This window comes from Magallana gigas, chromosome 6 (genome assembly GCF_963853765.1).
Source record: "Magallana gigas chromosome 6, xbMagGiga1.1, whole genome shotgun sequence".
Classification (NCBI taxonomy): domain Eukaryota; kingdom Metazoa; phylum Mollusca; class Bivalvia; order Ostreida; family Ostreidae; genus Magallana; species Magallana gigas.
This window is the reverse complement of record NC_088858.1, coordinates 49,466,204-49,487,828: the sequence shown is the minus strand read 5'-3', so window position 1 is coordinate 49,487,828 and position 21,625 is coordinate 49,466,204. Positions and strand designations below refer to the sequence as shown.

At 33.5% G+C, this 21,625-nt stretch overlaps 1 protein-coding gene across 4 annotated transcripts in view; it reads left to right on the top strand.

The window, feature by feature from the left end:
- The window catches only part of LOC105322065 (uncharacterized), a 32,563-nt gene extending 10,938 nt beyond the window's left edge, over positions 1–21,625 (top strand). The window contains exons 1-20 of one of the 4 annotated variants that reach the window (XM_034467375.2): positions 57–190; positions 1,224–1,394; positions 1,681–1,788; positions 2,894–3,013; positions 3,490–3,570; positions 3,686–4,231; positions 4,317–4,574; positions 4,660–4,771; positions 5,010–6,150; positions 7,129–8,293; positions 9,507–10,888; positions 11,193–11,868; positions 11,945–12,061; positions 12,147–12,466; positions 12,613–12,720; positions 12,997–13,150; positions 13,899–14,076; positions 16,549–19,352; positions 19,628–20,149; positions 20,869–21,625. In XM_034467375.2, the coding sequence (XP_034323266.1) occupies positions 130–190; positions 1,224–1,394; positions 1,681–1,788; positions 2,894–3,013; positions 3,490–3,570; positions 3,686–4,231; positions 4,317–4,574; positions 4,660–4,771; positions 5,010–6,150; positions 7,129–8,293; positions 9,507–10,888; positions 11,193–11,868; positions 11,945–12,061; positions 12,147–12,466; positions 12,613–12,720; positions 12,997–13,150; positions 13,899–14,076; positions 16,549–19,352; positions 19,628–20,149; positions 20,869–21,137 (10,293 nt within the window). In that variant the 5' untranslated portion in view covers positions 57–129 and the 3' untranslated portion in view covers positions 21,138–21,625. Of the gene's footprint in view, positions 1–56; positions 191–1,223; positions 1,395–1,680; positions 1,789–2,893; positions 3,014–3,202; positions 3,571–3,685; positions 4,232–4,316; positions 4,575–4,659; positions 4,772–5,009; positions 6,151–7,128; positions 8,294–9,506; positions 10,889–11,192; positions 11,869–11,944; positions 12,062–12,146; positions 12,467–12,612; positions 12,721–12,996; positions 13,151–13,898; positions 14,077–16,548; positions 19,353–19,627; positions 20,150–20,868 lie in introns of those variants that run through there. The other 3 variants (XM_034467374.2, XM_034467378.2, XM_034467376.2) reach the window with 3 other exon arrangements.

Genomic DNA, 21,625 nt, shown 5'->3' with positions numbered 1-21,625 from the left:
CTCTCAATTTGATTATATGAATAAAAACAATTGCTCTGATTGCATCAGAGTTTTAAATTGCACAGGGAAGTAAATTTACACGGAATTCAAAAAGCCTTTGGAAATACCGAGACCTTATCAACAACAAGAATGGCTGCAAGGACGTTTCATATAATTGCTTTTGGAATTTTCTCATTCCTTCAAATGACCGGTAAGAATAAAAATATCAAGATGTGTTAATTAAGACATCAACAGTGTGCAAAGTAAGGTTTGCACTATCAACTTTCCCACCCACCCAATCTGTTGAATTATTGAGTTACTTTAATATGTATTAAAACAATTGAAAAGAAGGGTTTTGTTAAAAAAACCTAGAAAGAATATTTGAATTTTACATCTTAAATATTTAGATTTTTCTTTTCTTAACTATATTTTATGGATAGATAAATTATTCCTAGTTTTTTTTAAGGTAGATCAGTTCCTAAGTCTTTCAGGTTTCAAAATGAAATTTTCTGATTCAAATGAAAGAAAAGAAAGTACATGTTGTCATGATGTTGTCATATTGTAAATTTTGTAACCTCACCCACCCAGTATTTTAAAAATTACAATGTGAAACTAGCGTCGCAAAATCTAAAACGAAAGCTGTTTAAATCTTTTTTAGAGAATTTTTAATTGGATGCAGACAAACCATTGGTTGTCTTATTCAATATTCTAAAAAAACTTTAAACAAAGCTATGGTCAAAGCATTAAACGCATACATAAAAGATGACTGCCGCTTCTCATGGCTCGTATCAGTATTGAGGTTTTTATTCTTTTTAATAGCAGATGATATAAGGAGTGTGAAAATAAAATTTAAGGTGATATTTTCGGTCGGGGCGTGATCAAATCTATCATAAAGCCCTTCCGGCTATTTTGAATTTGATCACGCTCCGACCAAAATTATTATAACCTCATAATATTAAAAGAACGATTCCTTAGTTTTTAAATGTTTCGACAATTCAGACGATAGACAGGATATTGAACATGTTTAAATACTAGCTCTTCCACTGTCTGTCTTGTTAATACTAAAAAAACACATTTCGAAAATGCAAACAAAACAAATTCATATTTTGTTTTAAAAATTTCGTGCACATGTATCTTTGCAGGATAGATGTGTAAATATATTGATGCTATAAACCCAATATATCCTGTAAAATGCTTATCCGTTCATAATTTTTATCTATATCGGTTTTCATTTTTTGTTACAGGTGTGTTTTGCAACCGATGCGAAAGCGGTTGGATGTATTATAACAACAGATGCTACACGATGTATCAAAAGTTTTACAATTTTAACAAAAGTCGAACTTACTGTAAAATTAAAGGCGGCGCTCTCGCTAGTATACCAGATGATTATGTTCAGACATTTTTACAGACTAACGGTAATTTACTGGGCAATAGGCATATTTGTATTTATAGTACTATTTTCTCTGTATAAATGGTTTGATATTTTATTATCATAAACATATATTCCTTATTCAGACTTTACCAAAATAATTGTTTCCATAAAGTTATCAATATTTTACCATTAATACTATACTTATTTTATCGTTTGCATCTGCTCCCGTTATAAATGTAGAAACAATCCTGAAATGATAAGGAATACGTTTTTAATTCCTTTGACCTTGTAAACGTGAAAGAATTTATTTAGTGTTGTACATTGTATAGTAATGGCAGGCGGTGACGCGTGGATAGGGGGATCGGACGGTGACGTTGAGGGATCGTGGGTATGGATGGATTCGGAAGATGGATTTAATATCAGGAAATGGTCACCAGGTAAGAAACCGGAACGTTATTACACATTTCACGTAGTTTCCAATCGATTATTTATACCATTTCATTGTGGAGAAATGTATAGAGAGAAATTATATTGTAGATCATTCAAATAAAACTGTAAGAAGGCTCGATTTAAAAAAGGAGAGTCCTCGAAAGTGCGTTATGAGCAGTAGGAAATTTTAGATAATTCGTATTCATATTTGAAACTTTTACATCTTTAAAAAATTACGTACGGTTCTTTAATACCCAGTATCACTGCGGTGAATATAAATTCTTAGTCCCCACAACTAAAAACACATTTTTTTTATCCGCGGCAAAGTTTTGCTCGATAATCTTCATTTTAACTAAAAGTTAAATCAAGCAAACAGAGTCAGACTCCCAACACTAACGTTTCGCTGAATCTACTTTTGAATAAACAGAACAGTCAGAAAACTGTTTGATGGTTGACGTCTTTTTCTATGATTGACAGAAAGCAGCTTAACATTGAAATAGGTGTTTTATTTTAAAATTTTAATCAATACAACATCACATTTTTGAAAGTTTGTTGAGGTTAACTCGTTACCTCACAGATCTGCAATGTTGTTAATCGCCAAAAGATCTTAAATGGTCTTTAACCTTATTAAGTTTATCTTCTTGTAATTGTAATGCTAAAACAATGTTGTAATTCATTTTAAATAAACGCTATTTATGTAAAGAAATACACACTTAAATCTAAAATAGAAGTACATAGCTTTGTATTTTATACACACACTAGTTCAACATGTAATGAGCGTATTTTCAATGATTTTAAGTAGCTTTAAAAGTTTATGGCAGGTAAACGATGTTTCTAGCATAATTGTTTGATGATGAACATAAATAAGCAATCTTAGCTAAGCATAAATCTAAATATTATTAAACAGGCTTGAGAAAAGACGATTTTTTTATCCCTAGATCTGATTTGTTACGTCGCTCTATGCATTCGGCATCTGATGACATTACACTCAAGAACTTTCCTGACACCTCGTGTCAACTTTTCTGTGATATCACCTTCAAAGCCATGTAACATGATTACGTATAATATACACTGTAGTGCTTTCTTTGCCTGATGAAATCATTTTGATTGTAGGTGAACCCAATAACAATAATAACGAAGACTGCTTGGCTTTATTGCATAAACAGGGAAATGATAATTGGAATGACCAAGGGTGCGATAAGACACAGTATGGTTTTATCTGCATGAAACCAGGTAGTTTTTCTTCTATAATGAGATAAATTTGGATAAGTATATAAATAGCGTAATAGGTTTTAAGTTTATCTTAAATCAAAGTCGTTTGGAAATTCAGAGAGAGAGAGAGAGAGAGAGAGAGAGAGAAAAGAGAGAGACAGAGAGATATTAAATGTTTTAAGTTTATCTATTTTTAATTTTTATTTTCAGATTAAATATGCAGAGATTAGGAACACACAAAAGAATTTGTTTTGTTATATAATACATATTTATGAAGCATTGTATATGTAGATTTTTAAATAAAATCAATTCAACTTTTTGTTTTTGATTAAAATTGTAGAATATGTAAAGGACGTAGTTAAAACTTGCCTTTAATTGCCATTTATTTGACAATGCCAACTCTAAAAACAATTTGAATCACAGAGCGTAGGTATTGCTATGTCAAATCATCGAGACTCACTTTATTTTAAATTAACATTCGCTTTTCTCTTCTGTAGCCGACATCAGACCTTCCCTTTCCTCTAGCTGTGCATGCAGTGGATTAAACTGCGTAATAGGATCAGTAGTCGACCAAAGAAGTATGAATCAATAAACAATTAAGATTCCAAAGTATTTATGAATAAGTATGTGTTCAATGTAAAATTACTTTTGACTTTTACTTTTAATTATTAATAGCTCATGCTATGATTTCAGAATGCACAAAAACGGATATCCTTTTTCTTATTGATGACTCTGCTAGTGTCTTCAATGCTGGTTTCACCTACGCAAAGAGTGTTGCTAAAAAACTGGTAGATTGCTTAACGATTGGTCAAAATGAAACTAGAGTTGCATTAATGACTTTCGGTTCAACTGTTTCCACACGATTTAACTTCGGTTCACACACTGACCAAGCGACTGTAAAGTCAGCCATCGCTGGAACTCAATTCAGAGGTGAAGGTAGAACGGATATTGCTAATGCTCTAAACGAAGCTCGAAATATGATGGGTTCAAATCCGACAGATACACTCGACATTGTTATAGTTCTCACCGATGGAAAATCAAATACTGCTGTATATAGTGCATCTGCTGCAATTCATACAGCTAATGTGTACGTCTTTGCAATGGGAATAGGAAATGACGAAGACTCGCCCAATCTTCAAACAATTGCAAGAAACCCGAATGCTGATTACCATGTGGTATCCAATGACTACTTTGATCTACATGCTAAAGTTTCAAAACTTATGACAGGTCTTTGTATAGGTAAGGACTAATCGAACTGATAGTCCTTTGGGCATAAATTTAACAAACACAGATAATTTAAAATAGTTTTTTTTACTTCTAATAGGTTATACTGTGCCTGAATTTGTTACCTGTGAAATGGAAATTAGAGACAGCAATGGAGAAAAAGCACAGTCTCCAACCATTGGATCGTCCCAATGCCTTAACCAACAAGATTTTTACGGAAAATATCAACCAGAACATATTGACACTCATTTAATGATTTCCGCCAAATACACAAAGTATAGTCCAAGCGCTTCTCATTCAGACTTTCATTTTGGTGTACTTACTGCTGGAGTTGAAATACTTAAACGAACAAAAACAGGTAATAAGTTTTAAAACTACATACTTTATTTCACTTTCTTTAACAACTGTATAAAGTAATTTTGTTGGTTTTATGTTTAAATTAGGTTTGGATGTTAACATACAGTATAGTCCTGTAAGAGTAACATCTAAATACGAACCTCATATAACAAAGGATGTTAAGCTGACGAATTCCGTAATACTTTTGGACAGTGAAAGGTATTTCTTTTTAATAAATATGAATTCGCAAGGTAGTCTGTTTCTTCTCGGCGTTAAAGGAATTACGATATATTAACTGTAGATGAATGTTTACATGTCCTTTGACTGCTATATTAATTGCATTTCGAAATAATGTGTATTTTGATTAATGATTAATTGATAAATTATGTGTTACCTTACCGGTAAATGAATTATTTTGAGCTAGTGTTCTTAAGAAAATTTGTATTCTTGTTTGAAGGCTTTGTTTGAAATACGACGCATATGCTGGTGGATACATTACTTTCGAGTCAAAGTCTTATCACTATGGAACAACAACGGCCCAGAGGACCCTTTGTTACTTCTATGACGACCAAGCTCCACGTCATTGTTCAGACTTTGGGACATGCACCTATTCTCCACTTCAACTTGCTGTCGAAATAACCAATGCTTCCACTTTATTTGTGTCTTTTCCAGGTTGGGAAGATGTCGATATTGCTGGAACAACTTCAATATTTGCTTCAGGGATAAGTCATTTGGAAATAACTCTTCATGAAATGGAATATAGCAATGGTACCCTAAACATGAAACATAACTCGAAAATCCCTAAAACTGTTTGCCACAACTGCAGTAACACTGTTATAGATATTCCACATACAAATGACCCTATTCTCTATGGCGTTGCAGTAGAAGTAGTGGACATCGCTCTTAACCCAAGACAGGCTCGAAGGTTTGTTCTCTATGACGCATCATCAAAAATAAAAGTACACAAAAATTATGTTTTGCAGGTAATATCAGCATCTGCAAAAACAAATTTTCTTTGGCAAACTAACCACGGCATCTTGTGCTATAACTGGACCAACAGATATTATAATGACAAATTTGTGCATTATAATCCGCTAAGTCCCATTGCCACTGGCGTACACAACCATTTTACTGGGGTGTACGAACAGACAACGGGAAAATTTCCAGTGACGGGAACATTAAATATTCACGGCATTACCAGTTTTCGTTATACGATACAAAAAGATCTGGTAGATATAATTAGTGACCAGTTAACACCAAATTTTCCCGAGGAAAATATTTGTGTTCCAATATCTGGTGTTAGCGATGGAAATACAATTACATTTAAAATCAGCGCCAATGATATTATAGGTCATCAAATAGAAGAAACCGTTGTTCATCACATTGATTCCTCCCCCCCGGAAATGAGCGATGCGTGGCTAGTACGTGACGGTACAAAAGAAATATTTGTTCATAACATGAAGGACCTATCTGCTATGACATTACAATTCAAGGCATTTGATGTTCACAGTGGGTTGGTCAGTGTGCATTGGTCCATACGAAATGAAGAAGACCATTCTGTATTTGGAAATGGGGCTCTTGGTGTTTACTCCATCGCGGTAAGTATCTACTTTTAATATTTTGTACGATAACGAACAGTCTGTCATGAAAGAGGCTTTATGGTGAACAAAGGACTGCGAACGATAGCATTGTCTAGCCGCCTAACTAAAAGTCATTTTTTGAAAGTTGTCTAATTAAAGTTAATTTTTATGATAATGTAAACATTTATGTATATTTTCATTTAATATAAATGATTTGGTCAAACAAAGAGAGATAACTTTGTATTTTGGGTTAAAATAGCTCATTTCATAATAGAAAATTACGGAAAACGGAAATTCCGTTTTGAGGGGTTTTAATTATTGTTATTTAGCATATTTTTACCGAAGGGTTTGTTGTTTCCCGCGGGGGGGGGGGGGGGGGGGCGGGCATATGTCTACAGACCGCAATACATTCCAAAAAAAGAATTTTGCCTTGTAAATTTTTGAAAACTAATTAACAGATATAAATTAATATGAAATTTTATTTTAATATAAATCGTAAATATGTTATTATTAAGTTTTTATGCACATATTGGCCGCTTAATAATATTTACCTCACTCAGAGAGACCGATTTCAATGATTTTTTTTAGACCCCGTGTTAGCAAAACTTTTGTTTAAAAATGAATAATTTGATTACAAATTTTATTTTGATATAAATTGATTAGGATTGATTATACTTTTTAGAAGAAAACTAAGTTTTTGAATATCTGACATGATTTCAGAAATATTTGGATGTAAAATGTAGGCGAGAAACGGGCGGTTGCGTTCGCAGTTCTTTTATATAATCATCAGATCTGCTTTAAGTTTAAAATATTTTTGGATGAACTATCATTAAGTAAAAAAACTAAATGTTTTAGCTAAGAATTTGAACATGTTCTTATATCTTTATATAGAACTTTTCGTCAAAAAGTTATAGCCTAAAAATGTCAACACCCATCCAGTCCTCAAATTATAACTTATTTAGTTCAAATTCTAATGGCAAGTGTTTTCTTTTTAAGAACTGCTCCATTGAACTTAACTGCTATTGTCCCTCGGTAGGAGAATGCCAGTTGATGAATTACACTCTTGTCATGAATTCCCTGGTTGTAAATGACACGCATATTGGAGATCATCATAGAAAATACGTAATCGAGTTAGAGGTAGTTAATCATGCTGCACTACGAACTACAGAAAGCGTTACCATTCTTGTTGACGAGTCAGCCCCAGAAACGGGCGTTGTTCGAGAAGGGAGTCAAGGTTCCTCTGATATCGATTACATTTCCGAACCAAACATTACCATTAATTGGGACGGATTTATAGACCATGAGAGTGGTATAAAATTTTATCGACTAGGACTTTCTAATTCATGTTTGAGTTTAGAAGAGTTATGGCATCCCAGTAGTTCTAACTTTGAGTATTACGACACGGAAGATCTGAGTATAAATGTATTAATAACATTTCAGAAAAAAATGTATTCTTCAGTAATTGCTTTTAACAATGCCATGGAACCTTCTAACGTAGGATGCAGCGATGGTTTCCTTGTGGACATAACTCCACCAGTTATTTCAAACCTTTCTGTTCGAAATTTAAAGACAATCCCTTCAATTGGTTGTATAAATAATTCCTTTTGGTATGTGAGCGAAGATTTAAGGCGCACACGAGTTACCTGCAATAAAACATGTTTTTTAAATCAAAGCACTCCACTGCTTCATGCACTACCGGAAACTCGAATGAAAAGTGTTCCTGGCGACATATGTGTGTTGCCTTCTTTAAGGAATGAGTATCTCTATCTTGGAAACGATTTTCTGGATATTTCTTGGAATATTAGTGATGCTGAGAGTCAGATTGAAGATGTTTTCGTTGGAATTGGTTCCTCAACTTCTTCTGTCGTATCTCCTGACGTTTCTGGCTATACCAAAACTCACCACAATGCGTTCTATCGTCTTAGGCATCCTGGATTAGCAGGAAGTAGCATTGTCTTTCTTTTCGTAAAAGCAGTTAACAAAGCGAGCAAAGAGACAGTGATGTCAGTAGGTCCAGTCATAATTGATGAAACTCCACCTTTGTGTATCAACAAACCTACCACAGAGCTAGCAAATGGTTTAGTCGTAGCATCTTGGTCTACTGATGACTTTGAAGACAATGAACAAATCGGAATCATTCGGAAAATATACTACAGACTTGGTAAAACACCAAAATAACTCATTTGTTTCTCACTTGTTGTAAATCAGTTGATCTATCTCTAGCCAGTCTATCTATTCTCATCGTCTCGTAAAGACTATGATACGAAAGTCGTGTCAAAGCAAATGGATTGGCTATCTAATCCAAGTAAAAACTAAATCAATTGCATGTAAAATTATCATTTCGTATCGTAGGCAAATGCATCTGCTATCTAAAACAAGTCAGTGAACTATGAAGGAAAGGGTAGCAAAAAAATACCCACCGAAAGTAATCACAATAATTCTTACGATACTCAACAGTTATCAAATTCGTTATAATTTTGATGGCAGTAAAACTGAGAAAAAAAATGGACAGTGAAGTTGATTTTACAGTAGTAATAATTTACTCTTACTAAAATTCCTTCATTTTCTCAAGGGCTATAACGCTTTTCACTCTGATAACATATAATCTCTAGCATTATTTAAGTAAACTATTTAAGGAAACCGAATCACTAAGTTTTTTTGTAATTCATTTCCTTCGTTCCTACGAATTGTTTGCCGATTCTAGCTGATATGTTTGTGACACAAATTTTATGAAAAACATGATCAACGAGTCACAAACTCTTGTATTCACGAATAAGTGAATTAAATTCAGTCGTTCTATTACAACAACCAATTTTTTGCTAATTCAAAGAAAAATAGAAAACGCGGATTTGGTAAGCAAACGGCCACCATTAAAGTTAATATAACAATACCTATATATCAAAAAGTCAAACGTCAAATGAGGTTGTCACGATCAAGTTGATTACGCTTTGTATGAACATGTTTCATTTCATTCTTAAGACAAATTGACGGCAGTTTGATAAGTTGTACATGTAAATTAATATAAAAACTATAGTATTTAAGAATAATACTTTATACAGGTAAATATTCGTCCCCGTTTTATTTTGGCTCATTCGCCCTCGTTGTCAGCGGTCAAATTTAAGACTGGGGGAATTCCAATGTTCCAAGCTATTTTTATTTAGTACACAAGCTAGTCTGTGGGCGATTTAAGACGGGGCAAAACCGTTTGCAAGTGTAGAAGGGCTAAAATAACAAGGCGCGAAAAGAACCCTTTATACAGTAATTCAAATAATTTTATAATCAACGAATGATTTTAATATCGTGTGTGAATAGTAAAAGTATGAAATCATCAAAATAAAAAATGCATTTGCTAACAAATCTCATTCTTTTTCCAGTTTCCAAAGATTCAAAAGTTATGACCGATTTTAAGGAATGGACAAATCGTAGTTTTTGTTCCATTGGACGCTATTGCATCACATTCCCTGTAATTGAAATTCAACACTTAGATAAGGGAAGTGGGCGTGTTTATGAAATTGAGTTTCACGCATTTAACAATGCAGGACATGTCTGCCATATCCGCTCTAATGAGTTTAGTCTTCCATCTCAATATCTTCCAACTCGAGGAACGGTGTATGATGTTGAAAATATCCCAAGTACACACGATGAGAATGTAGAGGATATAGATGTTTCTTTAACATTAGACTCCTATTGTGTATATTCAAGAGGCATACAACACATAGAATCTCTCACCTATGAGATAGGGGTTGGATTGAATCAGGAATCTGATGATGTTATATCGCTGCATTCTGTAAACGGGTCCTTTTCCAACAAAGGCGTGTTCATTTGTGAAAACACGTCAATCTTACAACCATATCAAAAATACTTTGTCTTATTGAAAGCGTCTAGTTCAGGAGGAAGTATTACTTTATCAAGTGATGGCTTTGTTAAAATAAACAAAAACGATTTCGACCATTTCATCAACATTTATGATGGCCCTGGGTGTACCTCTACAAATTTGGTCTCGCAAGAAAATCTTGTTCTAAATGGCACGAATTTTATCCTAAGCACATCACTACCTCTGGTTGTTGGATCAGTCTACACAGCATTTGTCGATGTATCAGACGACAGTTTTACAATCAATGAGGAAGAGGATTCAATTATTTCAAAATCTTACAATTCTTTCACATTTATGCCACGTAGTCATATGCCAGTGTTTACTATTTCTGTCAGTTTGACAGACTTAAAATCTAACGTTGTAGACTTATTCAGATGTGAGGAAGACGTGGATGTACAAGATAAGTTCACAGATATTGGTGCCAAATTGCTTATAAATTCAACTTTGGAACATCATATAAGCCATTACGAACTATCGTTATTGTCATGTGGAAATTCAATGAACGGAGTATGCAAATCAGTTATTACAAAACGCGTTGGAAAACAAAAACATTACGTGTTCACGGAAGTGCATAATATTCTAACAGAGGGATATTACAAAATTTTACTTCGTGTATGCTTCCGGAGAAAATGTATTCTTGGCAGATATTCAGACGGCTTCTACCTTGAATCGAATGACCCAGAGTTTGGATACTTTTCAGCTGAGCTCGATTCAAAAAGCGAAGAATGTGTTGATATTCAATTGCACTTTCAAAAGTTCCACTGTTCATATCCTTTGGATACCTTTGCAAAATTTTATAGATGGGCGATATTCACCGATGGGGACACAGATGGATCGATACAATTAACTGACTACAAAATACATGTCAACAACACAGGAGAAGTATTATTCCATTTTATTTCTGTTGAAACTACTGTGGTTTCATTAATATTCAAAGGTATCAATTTTCGTGGATGAAGTAAAAATCACAGTTTCAAGGATAGGTAAATTCGTGGCCAATGACCCTATCAATACAAAATGTTAATAGAAATTGCATTTCGATTAACATTTAATTTCATGGATCAACTAAACAACGAAATCCACGAAAATTGGTATTCAGCGAATATTGATGAAACCACAGTAATTGTTTTTTTTCCTCACTTTTATCAAAGTTCAGTTAAAATTACAAATCACTTTGTATTTTCAGATAAGATCCTGTACAAGCATTCCTGTTCATCCACATCGAGTCATGCGAGCCTGTTTGGAAGGTTACTGTAGGTCAGGAAGAGTATCTAAGACGTGTACTCCCATCAATGTTTTACAGAATCCGAACGTTTATAACAAGGGAGTTGTCTATGACCTAGATGCCCGGTCGGAATTTTTTTCAGTATTAGATATGTACAAATACACCAGAAATATCGGAAATAAACTAAAGGATCTCCATGCCAATGAAATTAATTATGTAGCACATTTTTTCAAGCCTGGCGCTTTTGTTGTCGGTTTGGGAAAAACGGAAAATGTTTGGAGCATTACCAAATCTGACCAAGTTCCTTTGCATTGTGAGAATGACGACAAGTGTTTAGTTTCAAAGAGAGAAACGGGTGGCTTAGTAGAAATTTCATCCAAATTACCCATGGAATATAACACATTATATTACATTTGTGTCAACATCACAGCTGATCGTAGTATGAGTAGATGCAGCAATGGCTTCATAATTGATCAGGATCTACCCTCAAAGGGAGAAGTTTATGTGAAAACAAAGAAGAATGGATTCATGACTGATAAAAACCGAATTGATATACACTGGCATGGGTTTACAGACAATAACCCTTTTATGAAATTGGGATATCCATCCAGTATTCAATTCTTCGAAATAGGAATAGGTAATATTTTTTAAATAAGTAAGCAAAATAGAATTTTCTGTTTGGTTTTCAATACAAGGTCATTTTTTCTATTTAGGCACAAAAAGGGAAAATGACGACGTATCGGTCTTTGAGAGTGTTGGATTGACATCGGCAGTATCATTGTTCAATTTATCGCTAATAGGAGGAACATCCTATTACTTCTCTATCAAAGGTTAGTGTATGTTTAGAAACTGGGTAATGAAATGTGTCTACTGAAGATACATTTATCAATTAAAATAATTTATTCTATTCCGTAGCTCATGACCATGCTGGCAATTTTATTGTTGGATCCACTAAACCCTATATCTTTGATGATACTCCACCAACCCTCGGAGATGTATACGTTGGTCATTACCTTAATCATAAATCCTATGTAAATCCGAGTACTCTTCTCGTAAACTGTATTGGCTCTTATGATTATGAAAGTGGACTTGAAAAGTTTGAGATAGGTGTTGGTAGCACAACTGAATCAGCGGATGTATATCCGTTGTTTGAACATCACTATACGAATACACCAATCAGAGTACCTGCACAAGAAACTTTATTTGACGGTCATGTGTATCACATCATAGTTCGGGTAAGGGGTTTTAGTTCAGATCGATTTATGGTGGTATAATGCTAGTTTCGTTAGCTCTTAAATATCCTTATTTTAAAAGAAATCATTCAGATATTAAAAATGTCTCGCTTAGAATTTTATATTTAAACGTTTCATTTTCTATTCAGGTTTGGAACTTTGCTGGTCTATATACGTCAGGTTTTTCTTACCCGTATGTCTTCGATAGTTCCCCTCCAGATGAAGGCATTGTGCGAGATGGACCTGCTGTTAGACAAGTATTCTAAAAATCTCATGTTATATGATTTTAAAATTATTTGTTTGAACGCTTAAACACTTTCTGACATCTATTTTAAAAAATGAAATTAACATTTTAAAATGACTGCAAGATATTTTCTAATGATAAAAAGAAACAGGTTCAGTCAAAAGTTTTAAGTTTATCATTTCATAATCATATTCAAAGTTAGAAAAATGAAGAAAAAAACTTTTCAAGTTATTGACACATAAACTAAAAAAAGTGGTTTTTTTAATATTGATTATCCCTTTGGAATCAGAATGACGAAGACTACACTACTGAGTCCACTATAAGCGTCCATTGGACCGAGTTTGTAGACAAGCATTCGCCCATAGACTTCTACAGAATTGGTCTTGGCTCCGGAGTAAAATTAACAGACATACATAGTTTTATTCTAATTGGAAAGAAGCGAGGTAAGTCAAAAAACAAAAACAAAACAACAAAAACAAAGAACTATATATGATATGAGTTAAATTTAGCCCCATAACTTGCCATTTTTTAAAGTGTTTCGGGTACAATAAAATGTTGTGTTATTGTTTAGAAGAGTTGATATAAAATATATTTGTCACCTATTTATTTGATTTATTTGCACTCACTGGCAGTATATGACGTCAGAAGTGACGTTTTTTCTATAATTAAGTCAAAATCAGTCAAAAATTGACATTTTTCTTATCTTTTTACGAATGGGAAATGTAGAGCGCATGCTTGAACAAGAAACATTTTTCTGTCAGTGTTTAGTCTTGGCTAGATACATCTCTGATTAAAATATTTTGTTTGTTCAAGGATGCGCTCAATGTTTTCTGAAAGAAAAACTGCTTGAACACAAGCTGTTTTATGCTAAAAATGCAAAAAGGGCGGGAAAAGGTTGTCTTTACGATGTCATATTTCTAAATTGTGGGCACTTGAATTAAAATGAAATTATGTAGAAACATCACATATATATCTGTACAAAGAAAACAAAGAATTACAGTAAAATGATAATGTTCATTTTAGGGGGCCATTTTAGGCCCATTTCATATATATAGTCCTTTCTTCAAAACATCTCTGAAGAAGGGTCGGTATGATAAATAATTATCTCAGTACAATAGTCTATGATGAATCATAAGTATTCTTTCAGTGTATGTTTTATGTACTTGATATCACACAATGTGTATATTTTAGAGTGGACATGGACATTACCTCTTATCCCAGGAAAACGATATTTCTCGACCGTGGAGAGTTGTAACATGGCTGGATTGTGTAGCCAGTCTTCTTCCAATGGAATCGTCATTGACCCTTCTCCCCCTGCTCCAGGCTCTGTTTCTATTGGAGCTGAAAATGTCAAATACATCCCACAAAGGTTAAGTAATATCTATTTGAATATATCTAGGATCGTGTTTTTGTTAGGAATTATTGATTTAAAGAAAATAAATATTAAATTTCATAGTAACAATATGTGTTTTAAACAATGAAAAATTTAGTTACATTTTAAGTTTAAATGAAAATTTTGAATAATTAATTCAAATATAATAAAATTAAGACATTGATGGGCGTAAAAAAACGTACCCTATATTATCAAGGATAGAAAAATTTACAGTTAATTAAAGGGTACCTGCAGTGCCGGTCAATTTTTTATATAATGGAGATCTATGTGTAAAAACATCATCCTGAAAATTTTACAGCGATCGCATAAGTAGTTTTCGAGATATTTGGGGAAAACCCGATTTCACACCTGAACGAGTTTTGAATCAAGCCGATTTGGCGCGAGATGAACTGTGACGTCACGGGGTCAACGCCGCTGTATGAGAAAAAGGAATATCGTATGAAAACCCTTCGTTTTCTTGCATTGTTTTATCGATATATGAACAATTTTTTCTGTTATTTTATTTCCTTATCAACCCTGGATGACTAATTATACTGTCGTTTGAGTTTAACCCGTATTTTATCGAACAAAAATGCCGAATTCGGACAATTGTTTGCTTCATGAATTTCGTCAAATGTGTAACACATTTTACATATAAATGCACACCATATGTAGCAAAATGACAATTAATCAAAGCATTATTGTTATAAGAAACATATTTTGTTAATATTGTCATTCTTTCGAATGATTTCTCAGTGACATTATTAACTGATTAATAATATTGATAATACATAATGATATTTCGTAAAAGGTAACTCTGGGTCTATTCCTCGTATAAGGCATAACATTACAAATGATGTCGCCCGATTATTCAATAATATTGATATCGGACCAATAACAATCAAAATAGTATGCATTCTTTAACAAACAAACACGGGATTATAAACGGATCAAGGCGAAAGTCCAAGATGGCTGCATGCATGATTATGTCTGTCTCGTATTCTTTTAAAAATACGATAATGGAATTTAATTTTACATTTATTTACATCCTTTGTCAAAATGTTCCAGTTTATTTAGATTTCATAATGATTCGTTGTCAGTATTACAATTTAAGCTATACGGAGTTATAAAGCGTTTAATTGCTGACCATAGCGCTCGAAAGAAAGTTGCACTTTATTAAATAAGAAATTATAAATCCAAAATAATTACTTGATCACATAAAAAAGGCTTCAATTGCAGAATTGTAAATTTTTGTCATTATTTAAGTGATAAGATAAGTAACAATAAGGCATTTTCTTCGAACATTAGTTTTACTATTTAATAGTATCATGCATGATTCTTTATTCACTGATTGACGGACTATACACATGTTTTAGCTGACGAATGCTTGATTTTACACAGTCTAATTTATTTTTCTGTTTTTATCTTTAACAATTGAGAAGCTAATTATACACAAATCAATTTACCAGTCTAGAGGTGTGAAACCCTCTCTTTGTTCACCAGACTCGTGTACCTTGTGTATACATACCCCAGATACACGTGTATCTGGAGCAGTGCCTTCGTTAGTTTACCTGTTTATCTGTGTCATTATCTCGGATCACTCGTGTGTGAAAGGATATTATGTAATCAATAAAATGAATAATGAACATAAATTTGCCCATGTAAGCGTTTTAAGATATCGTATTCATCGGTAAAAAGGCGACGAGAATAACAAATTTTAACATCCTTTAAAAAGAAATCTGATTGTAATAAAATAATAACGGATCTACAATACTTAAATTAACAAGATACGTCAAAACATCAGACCTATATCAATCATTTTGGATGAAAATCGAATTTAATTTGTATAGCTTTGTAAGGAAATTTCCCTCGTGTTGACCCCGTCACGTCACTTCCGCTGAAGCCTCGTTATCGCCTAATTCTGTTTTCTCTTGATTAGATTTCCCAAAGCAGGTAAAAATAGCCACTTTGAAGAGGCGTAACTCCGTTATTTTTGCACCGATTTCGATGCGGTTTTTTGCATTAAATTTTGGTAAATAAACTCTTTAACATATGTTTCACATCGGCTGGGCTGCAGGTACCCTTTAAGTTTAAAATATTCTTAAGAGTTGAAGGAAAATTATATTATGGGGTATAAATTTACCTTGTTTGTGTCTTATGTACAATGCTTATTTAATTTTGCTTTGATCAAAATTGTATACATGAACTTTCACTTCTTTTATTTAAATGAAGATTTTCCGCCAGATAAAAAAAAATAAACAAACATTGACGTTTCCACAGTTTCTTATATTGCATGAATATGTAAATGATAAGTTGATTTTATCATGTAAACGTTGTTGAATAATAACAGAAGAGCATTGAAAATACTAAATTTCGTGAAAGTTTAGTTTAAAAACATCAAATTTTACGGAAATATTGACTTACGTATTATCCACTCATAGTGTCATGACACATGTATTACTATTATAGGTCATTTCTGTCTCTAGAGTGGGGAAATTTTGCCGATGTTCAATCTGGTATTGTGCATTACGAGATTTGTGTCGGAACAAGTAAACTAAATTGCAACATATTCCAGTGGAAAAATGTCCGCTTACAACAGTCTACCTTATTACTGAACTTATCTTTACCAACTAACAAAGACTTGTATGCCGTCGTAAAAGCCACGAATAGAGTTGGTCTTTCAACTCGTCAATCATCTCATAGTTTTAGAGTAGATGATACTCCACCTAAAGTTACCAAATCACCGAGATTTATAAGCAGTGAGGAAGCTCCTTCAATATATGATTCATCGGTTATACACGTGGAGTGGGGATTTGATGATAAAGAAAGCCCAATTAAGATGACTCTGCTTTCTCTTAAGCTTCAAGGCGGGGCTCATACTGAATTAGATAACATTATTGTAAAGAGTAATGGTACATTTGTAAAGTCACTAAGTTCAAAGGAGTGGTTAAAAGACGGTGACAGTTATTATATTGCCGTGACGTCCTGTAACATGGCCGAATTGTGCGAGTCGATCAAAAGTGAACCCGTTGTGTTTGATGGAACACCGCCAATACATGGACATGTGCATGGTGATGGTACATGGTCTAATATTGACTCTGCTCTAACACTAAAGTGGGAAAACTTTCGTGATCCTGAATCTGGTATAAAATCGTATTTTATAACTATTGGAAAAACACACAGTGACATGGAATTCAGCAGAGGAATAGTGAATATATTACACGGTGGCGATGAAAATTCAACACAAACTGGTGTCTTTAATATCACTGGATTGATAACAAATGGAGACAAAATAATTTTTTCTATATGGGCAAGAAATAATGCCAACTTAAATGGAACAATGAGAAGATTAACATTTATTGCAGTTTCAAACAACAAAAACAACACAAGTGGTAATCTTGTTATTGAGAAGCATTCTTGTAGTGTATCATATTGTACGAAAGAATGCACGTGCGCAATTCTTGGCGGAAAATGTCTTCATATTCGAAACACACTTGGATGCACGCAGACAAACAATACATATATGCTGAATAATTCTTCGATTAGATTGCGTATTTTTGGACATCATTCAGATAAATGGACTTCTTCAACTCGTTGTTTAGGTATTGAGTGGCAATCAGAAAATATAAATGTATTGAGGTATGAATGGAGCATAGGTATAAAAAACATGCCTTATGGCTATGGAATATTTAAAACCACCACAGAGCAAGTTTGGCAAGATGTGAGTTTACAAAATCGGGTTGTTCATTGCTTACCGTGGAAACGACAACTTGTACATGAACGAGAATATGTTGCGTACCTTAAGACTTGGGTTTCAGAAACGGAATATATTCTAGCACAATCTAAACCAATTATTATTGACACAACACCACCAGGTATACGAAGGGGAAAGTTCATCATGGATTCAGACACGATTTGTACACATGACAAAGAATTCATCAAAACAAAAAACATTACCACATGTTGGAAAAGCGTTTTTTCTGACGCACAAAGTGGAGTCAAAGAGTACAGAATAATGATTGGTGTATCCCCTGGGGGACATGAAATCTCTGGAATTCAAAGTGTAGGACTGGCAACAAATTTTTCTTGGAATTTTCCTGATTTAGAGCCAGGAGTAAGATATTATTCTTCGGTTGAAGCTGTTAATTTCGTTGGTCAGTCCACTAAACTTACTTCAGACGGTATCACCATTGACTCTTCCCCTCCGGACGCTGGAATTGTGTTTACAACTAATTTTTTTCATGATGACAGATGGCTAAAGGAAGCGTCAACGATAAGTGCCTCTTGGGAAGGATTTTCTGATTTCGAATCATCTATAGATCGTTACATTCTTTCAGTCATAGATGCTGACCAAAATGTTATTGTACAAGATCTGAATGTAGGGTTTTTAAACAAATACACTATAACAGATCTTTCTCTCGTCCATGGAATGAGCTACTTCATAAATGTGAGAGCAGTTGATAAGGCGGGTTACAGTAGTGACATTTCTAGGTCCGAACCCATCACTTTAGACAAAACCATGCCGGAAGGATTGAAATGCAATAAGTTTTCAGAAGTTTCAATTGTAACAACAAAACTATTAACAAATGAAAAACAAGTGATTAAAGATGTGTTTCGTTTGATTAACTCTACAATGTATAAAATTGTTATTGATGGAGATGTAGATATCAAAACTCAAAATGTGGAAATCGACATTAATGGAAATCTTTATGACGTGGCTTTAAACGAACACTCGTCTGAAATATCATTTATGCCTCAAACATTAACATCTGACATAGGTGTCTTCGTTAGTTCCCCACAAAACCAGAATGTATCGGTAAGAATTACTCTGTACACATGTGAGATTTTGGAGATTGATGATTCTAAGGCATTAGTTGTGCGACAAATCTCTCCAAACTTTTTGACAATTGCTGCAAATATTATCGATAAAGAAAGTGGAATACGAAATGTAGAAATGTATTTTGGAACTCACTTAAGGGGACGGCAGCTAAAAACAATCAAAGCAACGTCTCCATTTACAATTCACAAAGTGTTAATGCCGATTTCTCACAGAACAACTTTGCACATATCCGTAATGGCAGAAAACAATGCAGGATTAGGAAAATATTTTTACTCTAATTCCATTGTATGGGATCATACACCCCCAAAGATACACATCGAGAATGTTTCTATCAGTTATATTGAAAAAAACGGCGATACTTTGTCGTCAATAACCATTGATTTGACTCTGGAAGAAAACGAAAGTGAAGTTGCTTACTGTCAATGTGCTTTTGGTAAGATGCTAATGAAGTCTTTAAGATATAAGCCAAAATGCATCCTTTGCACAAAAAAAAAGAAAAATATCAATAGTTACAGAATATCAAAAAACGATAAAAATTGATCGGGACATTATACACGTGTAATTTATAAACTGCTAACTAGGGAAATATAATCTTTTGTAATATTCTCTGAATTTTGATAATATTTCCTTTTATAATATTATTTCTTCTCCACGATATCTTGCTTTAGATATTATACATGTACTGTGAAATTCTGATTTTTTAAATAGGTAACGTGGTTGGCTCACAAAATATTCAAAGTTGGAAAACGTCTAGGAATTTGTATTCTTGTCAGTCGACGTTAAATATTTCACATGGGTCAAACGTATTCCCTTCGGTGCAATGTTTTAACAAAGTTGGTCTGCAAACGGAAGTAAACAGGAAATCACCGCTGGTTGTCTCATTTGATTCACCTCGCCCAGTGTCTGATGAAGTGCAGTTTGTTGTAAACAGTGCCACAGTTCAAAACTCAGTCAACATCCAACGGGTTTCCACGTCCCTTTATTTCCACTGGCAGGCATTTAGGGACACTTCCGGAATGGCGACGTACAAAGTTTGTATAAAGTCCGACAACTTGATAGTTTACGATTGGCATAGTATTGGAACGCACAATTACTTCTCAGCCGACGAAATATTGCTCACCACGATGAAGAACTATACGGTGCTTGTATCAGGGACTAACGTTGGAGGGAGAACAAGTGATCCGATAAATGGTTCAATATCTGTTGTAGATATTATTCCTATACAAACCGGTAAGAAATTATGCTGTCCTATAAATATGCATCTGTGCCAAAAAGATAAAAACCCAAAACAACCGAATGTGTAGCTTCTTGAGCTTAGTGGCTTATGAACTCTTTTTGTCGTTATCCATTATCTGTCAACATTGCCATTTTAATTTTTATTATTTTTTTATCCTTATCTGAACGAATATATTTAGTACAATTTGGTGCGGGATATGCTTGGAAACGAAATGTGAACTTGGTCAAATGAATTCAACATACTGTGGAGATAATATAGTAATAGCAATTTTTTAATGGTAAAGTTCAAAGTCATGTAAGGTTAGAATACTGCGCTATAGAAAAAAACCCCTTAAAAGATTAGTTGTAAATTCAGGTTTGTTTAATCATAACCCCCAGGGTTCAGCTTAGCCAAAACAGAGTATCACGTTCTAGATTTAAAATATAATAATATCTTCCTATTAAAGGATAAAAACGTTAAATTATATATATTGGAAAAACACTGCACCATTAGCCACTTCAATACAGTTAAAAGAAATATTCATAGCAATATGATACGTATACACAATCTAATAATGAAATGTTGGAAAAGTTTCTCAAAATTCGATAATTCCAGGAAGCATGGTTAATTTTTTTTTTCTCTCTAAGACGAGGAACGTGGATTTATAAATGATGCAAAATTCGAATTTCTTATACGATTCCTTATATTGGTTTATGTTTGATATTTTTTCTAGGAAACTCTTGTGTTGCTTATGCTGAAAAGGATGGGAAAATATTGGTATCTTGGACAGATGTATTCAACTTAAATTTTGAAATGGACCCTACTTTTGTAGTTTACATTGGATCCGACGTAGGATTTGCAGATCTTCTTCATCATTTTAAAACGAGGAACACTGATTATTGGTTATCGTCTGAAACCAGACTCTTATATGTCGTTATAACTGCAAAGTATGTCACAGGATCAGAGTCTATCTATCGAGAGTTGATCAAGGTCGAAAATTAGACATGTTTTATATTTGACTCGTATTAATCGACCGATCTGACGTTAGTGTGTTCATTATAATTGTTCATCAGGTTTGAGTTAATATCGCGTACGCTTTGTATAACGATAAACTATCATTAAGGTTTGTTTTAATTTGTGGTACAAAAATATCTTGGTTACAATTATCAATGATCAATAGGTAAAAGTCTTTCAAAAATGCAATCTATTGCTTAAAACATTTTTCTTATTAGTTACAGGATGATTTCAATACAATCTTAATAATAATAAATCCCTTGCAATAAAGAAGACCTTGTCACTTACGCAAAATTATATTTTTGGTAAATTTCGTTAAAAAATTGCTAATAAAAATCGATTTTGTATGACTAATTATCTTCTCTGGTCTTTTATTATTTACTTCTGTAGGAAAATCGTTGCAGGCCAGGAGTAAAATGTCACATTTCTTTGTTAACAATCGTTTAGCTATCCTAAAATAAAACTATCTTTCAAAA